Consider the following 18,060-nt stretch of genomic DNA (forward strand, 5'->3'; position numbering starts at 1 on the left):
GGAGAATATAGTCAGGACCGCTCCAGAGCAAGCGCAAGCTTCAGCAAATGCCAGCCGTAGGGCTGGGACCCCTGCCCTTAAATACCTCTCTCTCTGCTCCCGGAGCTCCGCCCACTCGAAAGGAGCCGTGGGCTACAGTCGTCCTCCTTGAATCAAGGTCATGCCAGGAAGCTCTACACCTGCCAAGCCTCCCACCTGAGAACGGGAGACCCGGAACAATACCTCAAGAAACCTATCAGACTCAGCAAAGTCTCTCCCAAAGTCTCGCAGTCCCTTGCATGCCATTCTGGACACAGAACAAGGAAGCACAATAAATGTCCTAGGAATCAAGAATCCAGCAGACAGATCGTCCAAGGAGGGAGCACCATAGGTCCTTCCTGGCTTTGGGCAGAGTATCCAGGAAATCGTGGAGGTGGTAAGCCGGCTTCAGAAGAGGAAGGCAGAGTGGACTGTTCCTTAGGTGGTATCACTAGCCAAGTTGAATCCGTGCTGATCTCATCCCATCTGGATCCACACAGGTTGGAAAGAGAAGACACCCAACTGAGGATCCCAACCACATGTTCTGAGACCCAAGGACATCACTTCCAGGGGTCATGCAAGTCATGGCACTTCCTTCCTGCTTGTAGGGCTAGGTGGTAGTTGGGAGCAACAGAACAATATTGAACCGAGAGAAGAGAATAGCACATGCAGAAAGAAAGTCTTTTACACAGGCAAATAGGACGAAAACCACAATAGTTCATGTAGAGATACGGGAATGCGTATTCATGTATTTACTGTCAGACCAGTTGGGCCAGATTTTCAGGAATTCTCACAATTAACATGTTCCATGAAACACAGGCGCAAACACACACACACACACACACACACACACACACACACACACAAACAGACACACATATACACACAAATAACACAAATAGAAATAGCACACACACACAACAAAGCACACACACACGCACACACAAACACACACACATACACACACAGAGATAACACAAATACAAATAACACACACACAAAACAAGCACACACAGAGACACTCACACATGCACATGCAAACACACACAAATAACACAAATACAAATAACACACACATACACACACACACTCACACACACACACACACACACACACACACACACACACACACACACGAGCATACACAAAAACCGGGCCAGCAAGTCTGACTTGTGAATGTGGAACAAAAGACCCAAAACCTGTGCTGAAAGACCTGTATAAGCCCTATGCTCCTTGAGGCTATGTGGCTGCATGCACCCAAGGACAACTGCCTACCTCTAGGCAATTGCAGTCTTCAGGAGGGTTTGGAGGGACCTCACATTAGGGAATGCAGGGCCGTGCTAGGCTTGAGAAACTCAAGAATAAAAGACGGATACCTGAGAGTGTGGGATACACCTCACTGTGGGAGGAGGAAGGTATTCGGCTCGTCTGATTGAATCAGTGTCAATCCTGGAATGAATTGTTCACGATACTTTGGTTGCACTCCATTTCCAGGATGATGTTCATTTACAGTTTTGTGGCCTTACACACACTCTTCTTTAGGTTGACATTTTCCCTGCTTGTTTGCTTTAGCAAACAGTGCCATGTCTGCATTGAACACTGATCAGCTTTCCTTGTTATTTCCCTTTCAGACCTCTCATCCTGCCTCACTGCCTTCCCAAGTCTTACCACCCTTTGAATTGGAAAGCTCATGCCTAAAGCAAACAGCCAATTCAACCACCCATACAAACACACAAGCAAACAAGCAAGCAAGCAAACAAACAAACAATGCAAAACTTTATTGAATGCAATGGGAAGTAGAACAAAGCAAGATAAAACAAAACAAAAGTAAACTAAACAAATGTGCTAGGAGTACATATAGAATGGGTGGTTTGTTAGTCAACTCACAGCTAAGCATAAGGCATTGGTAAGAAGTGCAGCAGTTCTTAGTCCCAAGGAAGAAGTCTTCATAACTCCTTCCTGGTTCAGTGTCCTGAGATGTGTAGCCTATACCTGGTGACCCATGAGATTTCCTGGAGTCTGCTGGAGCCAGTTCAATGGTGTGTTCTGTCAGTTGGGCTTTTCATTAGGCCTCCTTGATGTTTGAGGAGTCCCTGGTGATCTTGCCCTGTGCTCCTTCAGCAGAATCCCATGCTCAGAGCCCGTTTCCTCATCCCAGGGTCCTCATGTAGGCACTGCACATGGAATACCCACCTGCATTTCCTCCTTCTAGTAAGCAAGATGCCTTCCATCAAAAGCACCCACTGTAATAGGGGTTTTGATGCATATACTTTTTGGGCTGTCTACATGCTCAAGTGTTGATTGCGGGTGTCTTCTGGATAGGAGCTTCCAGGCTGGGACTCAGAGAATATCCAGCAGAGCCTCATATTCTTCTTGAGAGAGAGGCAGCTCAGGTGTTGCATCCATTTGCTGAACTGCACCTTCCAGATGTACAGGGCCTGGGGAGAGCGTCTCCACTCGAACTTCCATCAGCAGTTGATCCAGGAAGAGTTCCAGAGGGCCCCTGTTGCATCCCTGAGTGAGAGCCTGTTCTTGGCCTTGTCCTTCAGGCTGTGCCCATTGTGGTAGCTGAGACTCTCTGGAGAAATTGGTTGGGTCGCTATAACTTGAGGATTCCTTGGAAACACAGTCCGTGGCAGCCAGTTGCAAGAAGGTTTCCTGGACAACCCCGTGCTCCTTGCCACCAGGATTTCCATCCAGATCCACAGGGAATGGCCTGTCACCCTCCACTTGGTCTTCTTCCAGCAGTTCATCAAGGAGGAGTTCCAGAGTTCCTGGCTCGTATGCTTGAGTGGCTGTCTGTGATTGGCCTCGTCCTTCGGGCAGTGCCACTTGGGGATGCTGGGACTCTTCGTGGAAGTGGGGCTGGTCGCTGGAGCTCGAGTTCTCCATGCCCACAACTCCTGCAGCAGCCATCAATAACAGGTTGTCCGGTGCTGCCTCATCCTTGCCACTGAGACCTCCAGTTGCCACATCCTGCACTTGTGAAGCAGGCACATCTTGATCTGGAGCGCGGGCTTGCCGCGCTCTTCTGTTCTGAAACCATATGTGGATCGTGTCCTCATTCAAACCTGTCCTTTGGCCCAGCTGCTCCTTGGTAGCAAAGCCTGGCAACGGGTTCCTCTCAAAGGCTTGCACTAGGATCCTGCGCTGTTGCAAGTTGAGTCGAGTGCGAGGCCTTCTGCTGTCCGAGGGCATGCTGCTACCTTGTGACCTGGAGCCAAACCCTTCCTCGAGCTCTTGGGAGGCTAGCGGAATGGAGCCTCTGCTGGACCGCTTTGGGCCGTGCCTCACCTCTCCAGTGCGACTTCTTTGGTTCTGAAACCACACTCGGATGCGGGACACAGGGAGCTGTATTTGCCTGGCCAGTTCCTGCCTGTCCCAGAAGCTCGGGTATTTGTTCTTGCTGAAAGCTGATAGCAGGGCCTTCCTTTGCCAGGCCTGCCAAACCGTCTTCCTGCGCCGGGATTCCCGCAGCACACAGCTGCTATCCACATTGCTTCCAGCTTCCATGCTCCTAAGGATTCGATGCCAGGAGTCCTCAAGCTGAAGAATATAGTCAGGACCGCTCCAGAGCAAGCGCAAGATTGAGCAAATGCCAGCCGTAGGGCTGGGACCCCTGCCCTTAAATACCTCTCTCTCTGCTCCCGGAGCTCCGCCCACTCGAAAGTAGCCGTGGGCTACAGTCGTCCTCCTTGAATCAAGGTCATGCCAGGAAGCTCTACACCTGCCAAGCCTCCCACCTGAGAACGGGAGACCCGGAACAAGACCTCAAGAAACCTATCAGACTCAGCAAAGTCTCTCCCAAAGTCTCGCAGTCCCTTGCATGCCATTCTGGACACAGAACAAGGAAGCACAATAAATGACCTAGGAATCAAGAATCCAGCAGACACATCGTCCAAGGAGGGAGCACCATAGGTCCTTCCTGGCTTTGGGCAGAGTATCCAGGAAATCGTGGAGGTGGTAAGCCGGCTTCAGAAGAGGAAGGCAGAGTGGACTGTGCCTTAGGTGGTATCACTAGCCAAGTTGAATCCGTGCTGATCTCATCCCATCTGGATCCACACAGGTTGGAAAGAGAAGACCCCCCAACTGAGGATCCCAACCACTTGTCCTGAGAACCAAGGATATCACTTCCAGGGGTCATGCAAGTCATGGCACTTCTTTCCTTCTTGTAGGGCTAGGTGGTAGTTGGGAGCAACAGAACTCTATTAAACCGAGAGAAGAGAATAGCACATGCAGAAAGAAAGTCTTTTACACAGGCAAATAGGCCAAAAACCACAATAGTTCATGTAGAGATTCGGGAATGCGCATTCATGCATTTCCTGTCAGAACAGTTGGGCCAGATTTTCAGGAATTCTCACCATTAACATGTTAAATGCAAACAAAGGTGCAAACACACACACACACACACACACACACACACACACACACACACGCAAACACACACACAGACACATACAAATAACACAAATAGAAATAGCACACACACAACAAAGCACACACACGCACACACAAACACACACAGGCACACACAAACACACACACATACAAACACAGAGATAACACAATTACAAATAAAACACACACAAAACAAGCACACACACACAGACACTCACACATGCACATGCAAACACACACAAATAACAGAAATATAAATAACACACACATACACATACACACTCAGACACACACACACACACACACACAAACACACACGAGCATACACAAAAACCGGGCCAGCAAGTCTGACTTGTGAATGTGGAACAAAAGACCCAAACCTGTGCTGAAAGACCTGTATAAGCCCTATGCTCCTTGAGGCAATGTGGCTGCATGCACCCAAGGACAACTGCCTACCTCTAGGCAATTGCAGTCTTCAGGTGGGTTTGGAGGGACCTCACATTAGGGAATGCAGGGCCGTGCTAGGCTTGGGAAACTCAAGGATAAAAGACGGATACCTGAGAGTGTGGGATACACCTCACTGTGGGAGGAGGAAGGTATTCGGCTTGTCTGATTGAATCAGTGTCAATCCTGGAATGAATTGTTCACGATACTTTGGTTGCACTCCATTTCCAGGATGATGTTCATTTACAGTTTTGTGGCCTTAACACACTCTTCTTTAGGTTGACATTTTCCCTGCTTGTTTGCTTTAGCAAACAGTGCCATGTCTGCATTGAACACAGATCAGCTTTCCTTGTTATTTCCCTTTCAGACCTCTCATCCTGCCTCACTGCCTTCCCAAGTCTTACCACCCTTTGAATTGGAAAGCTCATGCCTAAAGCAAACAGCCAATTCAACCACCCATACAAACACACAAGCAAACAAGCAAGCAAGCAAACAAACAAACAATGCAAAACTTTTTGAATGCAATGGGAAGTAGAACAAAGCAAGACAAAACAAAACAAAAGTAAACTAAACAAATGTGCTAGGAGTACATATAGAATGGGTGGTTTGTTAGTCAACTCACAGCTAAGCATAAGGCATTGGTAAGAAATGCAGCAGTTCTTAGTCCCAAGGAAGAAGTCTTCATAACTCCTTCCTGGTTCAGTGTCCTGAGATGTGTAGCCTATACCTGGTGACCCATGAGATTTCCTGGAGTCTGCTGGAGCCAGTTCAGTGGTGTGTTCTGTCAGTTGGGCTTTTCATTAGGCCTCCTTGATGTTTTAGGAGTCTCTGGCGATCTTGCCCTGTGCTCCTTCAGCAGAATCCCATGCTCAGAGCCCGTTTCCGCATCCCAGGGTCCTCATGTAGGCACTGCACATGGAAAACCCACGTGCATTTCCTCCTTCTAGTAAGCAAGATGCCTTCCATCGAAAGCACCCACTGTAATAGGGGTTTTGATGCATATACTTTTTGGGCTGTCTACATTCTCAAGTGTTGATTGCGGGTGTCTTCTGGATAGGAGCTTCCAGGCTGGGACTCAGAGAATATCCAGCAGAGCCTCATATACTTCTTGAGAGAGAGGCAGCTCAGGTGTTGCATCCATTTGCTGAACTGCACCTTCCAGATGTACAGGGCCTGGGGAGAGCGTCTCCACTCGAACTTCCATCAGCAGTTGATCCAGGAAGAGTTCCAGAGGGCCCCTGTTGCATCCCTGAGTGAGAGCCTGTTCTTGGCCTTGTCCTTCAGGCTGTGCCCATTGTGGTAGCTGAGACTCTCTGGAGAAATTGGTTGGGTCGCTATAACTTGAGGATTCCTTGGAAACACAGTCCGTGGCAGCCAGTTGCAAGATGGTTTCCTGGACAACCCCGTGCTCCTTGCCACCAGGATTTCCATCCAGAACCACAGGGAATGGCCTGTCACCCTCCACTTGGTCTTCTTCCAGCAGTTCATCAAGGAGGAGTTCCAGAGTTCCTGGCACGTATGCTTGAGTGGCTGTCTGTGATTGGCCTCGTCCTTCGGGCAGTGCCACTTGGGGATGCTGGACTCTTTGTGGAAGTGGGGCTGGTCGCTGGAGCTCGAGTTCTACATGCCCACACCTCCTGCAGCAGCCATCAATAACAGGTTGTCCGGTGTGCCTCATCCTTGCCACTGAGACCTCCAGTTGCCACATCCTGCACTTGTGAAGCAGGCACATCTTGATATGGAGCGCGGGCTTGCCGCGCTCTTCTGTTCTGAAACCATATGTGGATCGTGTCCTCATTCAAACCTGTCCTTTGGCCCAGCTGCTCCCTGGTAGCAAAGCCTGGCAACGGGTTCCTCTCAAAGGCTTGCACTAGGATCCTGCGCTGTTGCAAGTTGAGTCGAGTGCGAGGCCTTTTGCTGTCTGAGGGCATGCTGCTACCTTGTGACTTGGAGCCAAACCCTTCCTCGAGCTCTTGGGAGGCTAGCGGAATGGAGCCTCTGCTGGACCGCTTTGGGCTGTGCCTCACCTCTCCAGTGCGACTTCTTTGGTTCTGAAACCACACTCGGATGCGGGACGCAGGGAGCTGTTTTTGCCTGGCCAGTTACTGCCTGTCCCAGAAGCTCGGGTATTTGTTCTTGCTGAAAGCTGATAGCAGGGCCTTCTTTTGCCAGGCCTGCCAAACCGTCTTCCTGCGCCGGGATTCCAGCAGCACACAGCTGCTATCCACATTGCTTCCAGCTTCCATGCTCCTAAGGATTCGATGCCAGGAGTCCTCAAGCTGGAGAATATAGTCAGGACCGCTCCAGAGCAAGCGCAAGCTTCAGCAAATGCCAGCCGTAGGGCTGGGACCCCTGCCCTTAAATACCTCTCTCTCTGCTCCCGGAGCTCCGCCCACTCGAAAGGAGCCGTGGGCTACAGTCGTCCTCCTTGAATCAAGGTCATGCCAGGAAGCTCTACACCTGCCAAGCCTCCCACCTGAGAACGGGAGACCCGGAACAATACCTCAAGAAACCTATCAGACTCAGCAAAGTCTCTCCCAAAGTCTCGCAGTCCCTTGCATGCCATTCTGGACACAGAACAAGGAAGCACAATAAATGTCCTAGGAATCAAGAATCCAGCAGACAGATCGTCCAAGGAGGGAGCACCATAGGTCCTTCCTGGCTTTGGGCAGAGTATCCAGGAAATCGTGGAGGTGGTAAGCCGGCTTCAGAAGAGGAAGGCAGAGTGGACTGTGCCTTAGGTGGTATCACTAGCCAAGTTGAATCCGTGCTGATCTCATCCCATCTGGATCCACACAGGTTGGAAAGAGAAGACACCCAACTGAGGATCCCAACCACATGTTCTGAGACCCAAGGACATCACTTCCAGGGGTCATGCAAGTCATGGCACTTCCTTCCTGCTTGTAGGGCTAGGTGGTAGTTGGGAGCAACAGAACAATATTGAACCGAGAGAAGAGAATAGCACATGCAGAAAGAAAGTCTTTTACACAGGCAAATAGGACGAAAACCACAATAGTTCATGTAGAGATACGGGAATGCGTATTCATGTATTTACTGTCAGACCAGTTGGGCCAGATTTTCAGGAATTCTCACAATTAACATGTTCCATGAAACACAGGCGCAAACACACACACACACACACACACACACACACACACAAACAGACACACATATACACACAAATAACACAAATAGAAATAGCACACACACACAACAAAGCACACACACACGCACACACAAACACACACACATACACACACAGAGATAACACAAATACAAATAACACACACACAAAACAAGCACACACAGAGACACTCACACATGCACATGCAAACACACACAAATAACACAAATACAAATAACACACACATACACACACACACTCACACACACACACACACACACAAACACACACGAGCATACACAAAAACCGGGCCAGCAAGTCTGACTTGTGAATGTGGAACAAAAGACCCAAAACCTGTGCTGAAAGACCTGTATAAGCCCTATGCTCCTTGAGGCTATGTGGCTGCATGCACCCAAGGACAACTGCCTACCTCTAGGCAATTGCAGTCTTCAGGAGGGTTTGGAGGGACCTCACATTAGGGAATGCAGGGCCGTGCTAGGCTTGAGAAACTCAAGAATAAAAGACGGATACCTGAGAGTGTGGGATACACCTCACTGTGGGAGGAGGAAGGTATTCGGCTCGTCTGATTGAATCAGTGTCAATCCTGGAATGAATTGTTCACGATACTTTGGTTGCACTCCATTTCCAGGATGATGTTCATTTACAGTTTTGTGGCCTTACACACACTCTTCTTTAGGTTGACATTTTCCCTGCTTGTTTGCTTTAGCAAACAGTGCCATGTCTGCATTGAACACTGATCAGCTTTCCTTGTTATTTCCCTTTCAGACCTCTCATCCTGCCTCACTGCCTTCCCAAGTCTTACCACCCTTTGAATTGGAAAGCTCATGCCTAAAGCAAACAGCCAATTCAACCACCCATACAAACACACAAGCAAACAAGCAAGCAAGCAAACAAACAAACAATGCAAAACTTTATTGAATGCAATGGGAAGTAGAACAAAGCAAGACAAAACAAAACAAAAGTAAACTAAACAAATGTGCTAGGAGTACATATAGAATGGGTGGTTTGTTAGTCAACTCACAGCTAAGCATAAGGCATTGGTAAGAAGTGCAGCAGTTCTTAGTCCCAAGGAAGAAGTCTTCATAACTCCTTCCTGGTTCAGTGTCCTGAGATGTGTAGCCTATACCTGGTGACCCATGAGATTTCCTGGAGTCTGCTGGAGCCAGTTCAATGGTGTGTTCTGTCAGTTGGGCTTTTCATTAGGCCTCCTTGATGTTTGAGGAGTCCCTGGTGATCTTGCCCTGTGCTCCTTCAGCAGAATCCCATGCTCAGAGCCCGTTTCCTCATCCCAGGGTCCTCATGTAGGCACTGCACATGGAATACCCACCTGCATTTCCTCCTTCTAGTAAGCAAGATGCCTTCCATCAAAAGCACCCACTGTAATAGGGGTTTTGATGCATATACTTTTTGGGCTGTCTACATGCTCAAGTGTTGATTGCGGGTGTCTTCTGGATAGGAGCTTCCAGGCTGGGACTCAGAGAATATCCAGCAGAGCCTCATATTCTTCTTGAGAGAGAGGCAGCTCAGGTGTTGCATCCATTTGCTGAACTGCACCTTCCAGATGTACAGGGCCTGGGGAGAGCGTCTCCACTCGAACTTCCATCAGCAGTTGATCCAGGAAGAGTTCCAGAGGGCCCCTGTTGCATCCCTGAGTGAGAGCCTGTTCTTGGCCTTGTCCTTCAGGCTGTGCCCATTGTGGTAGCTGAGACTCTCTGGAGAAATTGGTTGGGTCGCTATAACTTGAGGATTCCTTGGAAACACAGTCCGTGGCAGCCAGTTGCAAGAAGGTTTCCTGGACAACCCCGTGCTCCTTGCCACCAGGATTTCCATCCAGATCCACAGGGAATGGCCTGTCACCCTCCACTTGGTCTTCTTCCAGCAGTTCATCAAGGAGGAGTTCCAGAGTTCCTGGCTCGTATGCTTGAGTGGCTGTCTGTGATTGGCCTCGTCCTTCGGGCAGTGCCACTTGGGGATGCTGGGACTCTTCGTGGAAGTGGGGCTGGTCGCTGGAGCTCGAGTTCTCCATGCCCACAACTCCTGCAGCAGCCATCAATAACAGGTTGTCCGTTGCTGCCTCATCCTTGCCACTGAGACCTCCAGTTGCCACATCCTGCACTTGTGAAGCAGGCACATCTTGATCTGGAGCGCGGGCTTGCCGCGCTCTTCTGTTCTGAAACCATATGTGGATCGTGTCCTCATTCAAACCTGTCCTTTGGCCCAGCTGCTCCTTGGTAGCAAAGCCTGGCAACGGGTTCCTCTCAAAGGCTTGCACTAGGATCCTGCGCTGTTGCAAGTTGAGTCGAGTGCGAGGCCTTCTGCTGTCCGAGGGCATGCTGCTACCTTGTGACCTGGAGCCAAACCCTTCCTCGAGCTCTTGGGAGGCTAGCGGAATGGAGCCTCTGCTGGACCGCTTTGGGCCGTGCCTCACCTCTCCAGTGCGACTTCTTTGGTTCTGAAACCACACTCGGATGCGGGACACAGGGAGCTGTATTTGCCTGGCCAGTTCCTGCCTGTCCCAGAAGCTCGGGTATTTGTTCTTGCTGAAAGCTGATAGCAGTGCCTTCCTTTGCCAGGCCTGCCAAACCGTCTTCCTGCGCCGGGATTCCCGCAGCACACAGCTGCTATCCACATTACTTCCAGCTTCCATGCTCCTAAGGATTCGATGCCAGGAGTCCTCAAGCTGAAGAATATAGTCAGGACCGCTCCAGAGCAAGCGCAAGATTGAGCAAATGCCAGCCGTAGGGCTGGGACCCCTGCCCTTAAATACCTCTCTCTCTGCTCCCGGAGCTCCGCCCACTCGAAAGGAGCCGTGGGCTACAGTCGTCCTCCTTGAATCAAGGTCATGCCAGGAAGCTCTACACCTGCCAAGCCTCCCACCTGAGAACGGGAGACCCGGAACAAGACCTCAAGAAACCTATCAGACTCAGCAAAGTCTCTCCCAAAGTCTCGCAGTCCCTTGCATGCCATTCTGGACACAGAACAAGGAAGCACAATAAATGTCCTAGGAATCAAGAATCCAGCAGACACATCGTCCAAGGAGGGAGCACCATAGGTCCTTCCTGGCTTTGGGCAGAGTATCCAGGAAATCGTGGAGGTGGTAAGCCGGCTTCAGAAGAGGAAGGCAGAGTGGACTGTGCCTTAGGTGGTATCACTAGCCAAGTTGAATCCGTGCTGATCTCATCCCATCTGGATCCACACAGGTTGGAAAGAGAAGACCCCCCAACTGAGGATCCCAACCACTTGTCCTGAGAACCAAGGATATCACTTCCAGGGGTCATGCAAGTCATGGCACTTCTTTCCTTCTTGTAGGGCTAGGTGGTAGTTGGGAGCAACAGAACTCTATTAAACCGAGAGAAGAGAATAGCACATGCAGAAAGAAAGTCTTTTACACAGGCAAATAGGCCAAAAACCACAATAGTTCATGTAGAGATTCGGGAATGCGCATTCATGCATTTCCTGTCAGAACAGTTGGGCCAGATTTTCAGGAATTCTCACCATTAACATGTTAAATGCAAACAAAGGTGCAAACACACACACACACACACACACACACACACACACACGCAAACACACACACAGACACATACAAATAACACAAATAGAAATAGCACACACACAACAAAGCACACACACACGCACACACAAACACACACAGGCACACACAAACACACACACATACACACACAGAGATAACACAAATACAAATAACACACACACAAAACAAGCACACACACACAGACACTCACACATGCACATGCAAACACACACAAATAACAGAAATACAAATAACACACACATACACATACACACTCACACACACACACACACACACAAACACACACGAGCATACACAAAAACCGGGCCAGCAAGTCTGACTTGTGAATGTGGAACAAAAGACCCAAACCTGTGCTGAAAGACCTGTATAAGCCCTATGCTCCTTGAGGCAATGTGGCTGCATGCACCCAAGGACAACTGCCTACCTCTAGGCAATTGCAGTCTTCAGGTGGGTTTGGAGGGACCTCACATTAGGGAATGCAGGGCCGTGCTAGGCTTGGGAAACTCAAGGATAAAAGACGGATACCTGAGAGTGTGGGATACACCTCACTGTGGGAGGAGGAAGGTATTCGGCTTGTCTGATTGAATCAGTGTCAATCCTGGAATGAATTGTTCACGATACTTTGGTTGCACTCCATTTCCAGGATGATGTTCATTTACAGTTTTGTGGCCTTACACACACTCTTCTTTAGGTTGACATTTTCCCTGCTTGTTTGCTTTAGCAAACAGTGCCATGTCTGCATTGAACACTGATCAGCTTTCCTTGTTATTTCCCTTTCAGACCTCTCATCCTGCCTCACTGCCTTCCCAAGTCTTACCACCCTTTGAATTGGAAAGCTCATGCCTAAAGCAAACAGCCAATTCAACCACCCATACAAACACACAAGCAAACAAGCAAGCAAGCAAACAAACAAACAATGCAAAACTTTATTGAATGCAATGGGAAGTAGAACAAAGCAAGACAAAACAAAACAAAAGTAAACTAAACAAATGTGCTAGGAGTACCTATAGAATGGGTGGTTTGTTAGTCAACTCACAGCTAAGCATAAGGCATTGGTAAGAAGTGCAGCAGTTCTTAGTCCCAAGGAAGAAGTCTTCATAACTCCTTCCTGGTTCAGTGTCCTGAGATGTGTAGCCTATACCTGGTGACCCATGAGATTTCCTGGAGTCTGCTGGAGCCAGTTCAATGGTGTGTTCTGTCAGTTGGGCTTTTCATTAGGCCTCCTTGATGTTTGAGGAGTCCCTGGTGATCTTGCCCTGTGCTCCTTCAGCAGAATCCCATGCTCAGAGCCCGTTTCCTCATCCCAGGGTCCTCATGTAGGCACTGCACATGGAATACCCACCTGCATTTCCTCCTTCTAGTAAGCAAGATGCCTTCCATCAAAAGCACCCACTGTAATAGGGGTTTTGATGCATATACTTTTTGGGCTGTCTACATGCTCAAGTGTTGATTGCGGGTGTCTTCTGGATAGGAGCTTCCAGGCTGGGACTCAGAGAATATCCAGCAGAGCCTCATATTCTTCTTGAGAGAGAGGCAGCTCAGGTGTTGCATCCATTTGCTGAACTGCACCTTCCAGATGTACAGGGCCTGGGGAGAGCGTCTCCACTCGAACTTCCATCAGCAGTTGATCCAGGAAGAGTTCCAGAGGGCCCCTGTTGCATCCCTGAGTGAGAGCCTGTTCTTGGCCTTGTCCTTCAGGCTGTGCCCATTGTGGTAGCTGAGACTCTCTGGAGAAATTGGTTGGGTCGCTATAACTTGAGGATTCCTTGGAAACACAGTCCGTGGCAGCCAGTTGCAAGAAGGTTTCCTGGACAACCCCGTGCTCCTTGCCACCAGGATTTCCATCCAGATCCACAGGGAATGGCCTGTCACCCTCCACTTGGTCTTCTTCCAGCAGTTCATCAAGGAGGAGTTCCAGAGTTCCTGGCTCGTATGCTTGAGTGGCTGTCTGTGATTGGCTTCGTCCTTCGGGCAGTGCCACTTGGGGATGCTGGGACTCTTCGTGGAAGTGGGGCTGGTCGCTGGAGCTCGAGTTCTCCATGCCCACAACTCCTGCAGCAGCCATCAATAACAGGTTGTCCGGTGCTGCCTCATCCTTGCCACTGAGACCTCCAGTTGCCACATCCTGCACTTGTGAAGCAGGCACATCTTGATCTGGAGCGCGGGCTTGCCGCGCTCTTCTGTTCTGAAACCATATGTGGATCGTGTCCTCATTCAAACCTGTCCTTTGGCCCAGCTGCTCCTTGGTAGCAAAGCCTGGCAACGGGTTCCTCTCAAAGGCTTGCACTAGGATCCTGCGCTGTTGCAAGTTGAGTCGAGTGCGAGGCCTTCTGCTGTCCGAGGGCATGCTGCTACCTTGTGACCTGGAGCCAAACCCTTCCTCGAGCTCTTGGGAGGCTAGCGGAATGGAGCCTCTGCTGGACCGCTTTGGGCCGTGCCTCACCTCTCCAGTGCGACTTCTTTGGTTCTGAAACCACACTCGGATGCGGGACACAGGGAGCTGTATTTGCCTGGCCAGTTCCTGCCTGTCCCAGAAGCTCGGGTATTTGTTCTTGCTGAAAGCTGATAGCAGTGCCTTCCTTTGCCAGGCCTGCCAAACCGTCTTCCTGCGCCGGGATTCCCGCAGCACACAGCTGCTATTCACATTGCTTCCAGCTTCCATGCTCCTAAGGATTCGATGCCAGGAGTCCTCAAGCTGAAGAATATAGTCAGGACCGCTCCAGAGCAAGCGCAAGATTGAGCAAATGCCAGCCGTAGGGCTGGGACCCCTGCCCTTAAATACCTCTCTCTCTGCTCCCGGAGCTCCGCCCACTCGAAAGGAGCCGTGGGCTACAGTCGTCCTCCTTGAATCAAGGTCATGCCAGGAAGCTCTACACCTGCCAAGCCTCCCACCTGAGAACGGGAGACCCGGAACAAGACCTCAAGAAACCTATCAGACTCAGCAAAGTCTCTCCCAAAGTCTCGCAGTCCCTTGCATGCCATTCTGGACACAGAACAAGGAAGCACAATAAATGTCCTAGGAATCAAGAATCCAGCAGACACATCGTCCAAGGAGGGAGCACCATAGGTCCTTCCTGGCTTTGGGCAGAGTATCCAGGAAATCGTGGAGGTGGTAAGCCGGCTTCAGAAGAGGAAGGCAGAGTGGACTGTGCCTTAGGTGGTATCACTAGCCAAGTTGAATCCGTGCTGATCTCATCCCATCTGGATCCACACAGGTTGGAAAGAGAAGACCCCCCAACTGAGGATCCCAACCACTTGTCCTGAGAACCAAGGATATCACTTCCAGGGGTCATGCAAGTCATGGCACTTCTTTCCTTCTTGTAGGGCTAGGTGGTAGTTGGGAGCAACAGAACTCTATTAAAGCGAGAGAAGAGAATAGCACATGCAGAAAGAAAGTCTTTTACACAGGCAAATAGGCCAAAAACCACAATAGTTCATGTAGAGATTCGGGAATGCGCATTCATGCATTTCCTGTCAGAACAGTTGGGCCAGATTTTCAGGAATTCTCACCATTAACATGTTAAATGCAAACAAAGGTGCAAACACACACACACACACACGCACACACACACACAACAAAGCACACACACGCACACACAAACACACACAGGCACACACAAACACACACACATACACAAACAGAGATAACACAAATACAAATAACACACACACAAAACAAGCACACACACACAGACACTCACACATGCACATGCAAACACACACAAATAACAGAAATACAAATAACACACACATACACATACACACTCACACACACACACACACACACACACAAACACACACGAGCATACACAAAAACCGGGCCAGCAAGTCTGACTTGTGAATGTGGAACAAAAGACCCAAACCTGTGCTGAAAGACCTGTATAAGCCCTATGCTCCTTGAGGCAATGTGGCTGCATGCACCCAAGGACAACTGCCTACCTCTAGGCAATTGCAGTCTTCAGGTGGGTTTGGAGGGACCTCACATTATGGAATGCAGGGCCGTGCTAGGCTTGGGAAACTCAAGGATAAAAGACGGATACCTGAGAGTGTGGGATACACCTCACTGTGGGAGGAGGAAGGTATTCGGCTTGTCTGATTGAATCAGTGTCAATCCTGGAATGAATTGTTCACGATACTTTGGTTGCACTCCATTTCCAGGATGATGTTCATTTACAGTTTTGTGGCCTTACACACACTCTTCTTTAGGTTGACATTTTCCCTGCTTGTTTGCTTTAGCAAACAGTGCCATGTCTGCATTGAACACTGATCAGCTTTCCTTGTTATTTCCCTTTCAGACCTCTCATCCTGCCTCACTGCCTTCCCAAGTCTTACCACCCTTTGAATTGGAAAGCTCATGCCTAAAGCAAACAGCCAATTCAACCACCCATACAAACACACAAGCAAACAAGCAAGCAAGCAAACAAACAAACAATGCAAAACTTTATTGAATGCAATGGGAAGTAGAACAAAGCAAGACAAAACAAAACAAAAGTAAACTAAACAAATGTGCTAGGAGTACCTATAGAATGGGTGGTTTGTTAGTCAACTCACAGCTAAGCATAAGGCATTGGTAAGAAGTGCAGCAGTTCTTAGTCCCAAGGAAGAAGTCTTCATAACTCCTTCCTGGTTCAGTGTCCTGAGATGTGTAGCCTATACCTGGTGACCCATGAGATTTCCTGGAGTCTGCTGGAGCCAGTTCAATGGTGTGTTCTGTCAGTTGGGCTTTTCATTAGGCCTCCTTGTTGTTTGAGGAGTCCCTGGTGATCTTGCCCTGTGCTCCTTCACCAGAATCCCATGCTCAGAGCCCGTTTCCTCATCCCAGGGTCCTCATGTAGGCACTGCACATGGAAAACCCACGTGCATTTCCTCCTTCTAGTAAGCAAGATGCCTTCCATCGAAAGCACCCACTGTAATAGGGGTTTTGATGCATATACTTTTTGGGCTGTCTACATTCTAAGTGTTGATTGCGGGTGTCTTCTGGATAGGAGCTTCCAGGCTGGGACTCAGAGAATATCCAGCAGAGCCTCATATTCTTCTTGAGAGAGAGGCAGCTCAGGTGTTGCATCCATTTGCTGAACTGCACCTTCCAGATGTACAGGGCCTGGGGAGAGCGTCTCCACTCGAACTTCCATCAGCAGTTGATCCAGGAAGAGTTCCAGAGGGCCCCTGTTGCATCGTGAGTGAGAGCCTGTTCTTGGCCTTGTCCTTCAGGCTGTGCCCATTGTGGTAGCTGAGACTCTCTGGAGAAATTGGTTGGGTCGCTATAACTTGAGGATTCCTTGGAAACACAGTCCGTGGCAGCCAGTTGCAAGATGGTTTACTGGACAACCCCGTGCTCCTTGCCACCAGGATTTCCATCCAGATCCATAGGGAATGGCCTGTCACCCTCCACTTGGTCTTCTTCCAGCAGTTCATCAAGGAGGAGTTCCAGAGTTCCTGGCTCGTATGCTTGAGTGTCTGTCTGTGATTGGCCTCGTCCTTCGGGCAGTGCCACTTGGGGATGCTGGGACTCTTCGTGGAAGTGGGGCTGGTCGCTGGAGCTCGAGTTCTCCATGCCCACACCTCCTGCAGCAGCCATCAATAACAGGTTGTCCGGTGTGCCTCATCCTTGCCACTGAGACCTCCAGTTGCCACATCCTGCACTTGTGAAGCAGGCACATCTTGATCTGGAGCGCGGGCTTGCCGCGCTCTTCTGTTCTGAAACCATCTGTGGATCGTGTCCTCATTCAAACCTGTCCTTTGGCCCAGCTGCTCCCTGGTAGCAAAGCCTGGCAACGGGTTCCTCTCAAAGGCTTGCACTAGGATCCTGCGCTGTTGCAAGTTGAGTCGAGTGCGAGGCCTTCTGCTGTCCGAGGGCATGCTGCTACCTTGTGACCTGGAGCCAAACCCTTCCTCGAGCTCTTGGGAGGCTGGCGGAATGGAGCCTCTGCTGGACCGCTTTGGGCCGTGCCTCACCTCTCCAGTGCGACTTCTTTGGTTCTGAAACCACACTCGGATGCGGGACGCAGGGAGCTGTATTTGCCTGGCCAGTTCCTGCCTGTCCCAGAAGCTCGGGTATTTGTTCTTGCTGAAAGCTGATAGCAGGGCCTTCCTTTGCCAGGCCTGCCAAACCGTCTTCCTGCGCCGGGATTCCCGCAGCACACAGCTGCTATCCACATTGCTTCCAGCTTCCATGCTCCTAAGGATTCGATGCCAGGAGTCCTCAAGCTGGAGAATATAGTCAGGACCGCTCCAGAGCAAGCGCAAGCTTCAGCAAATGCCAGCCGTAGGGCTGGGACCCCTGCCCTTAAGTACCTCTCTCTCTGCTCCCGGAGCTCCGCCTACTCGAATGGAGCCGTGGGCTACAGTCGTCCTCCTTGAATCAAGGTCATGCCAGGAAGCTCTACACCTGCCAAGCCTCCCACCTGAGAACGGGAGACCCGGAACAAGACCTCAAGAAACCTATCAGACTCAGCAAAGTCTCTCCCAAAGTCTCGCAGTCCCTTGCATGCCATTCTGG

At 50.0% G+C, this 18,060-nt stretch overlaps 1 protein-coding gene across 1 annotated transcript; it reads right to left on the reverse strand.

Moving 5' to 3' along the window:
- Nucleotides 1–17,138: 17,138 nt before the first annotated feature.
- LOC147998694 (double homeobox protein 1-like) lies at nucleotides 17,139–17,735 on the reverse strand. Its single transcript, XM_087598781.1, has one exon. The coding sequence runs from the start codon at nucleotides 17,733–17,735 to the stop codon at nucleotides 17,139–17,141; it is 597 nt and encodes a 198-aa protein (XP_087454907.1).
- Between the last annotated feature and the right edge of the window lie 325 nt (nucleotides 17,736–18,060).

Source organism: Rattus norvegicus, chromosome 20 (genome assembly GCF_021556685.1).
Source record: "Rattus norvegicus strain SHRSP/BbbUtx chromosome 20, alternate assembly SHRSP_T2T, whole genome shotgun sequence".
In the NCBI taxonomy this organism is placed as follows: domain Eukaryota; kingdom Metazoa; phylum Chordata; class Mammalia; order Rodentia; family Muridae; genus Rattus; species Rattus norvegicus.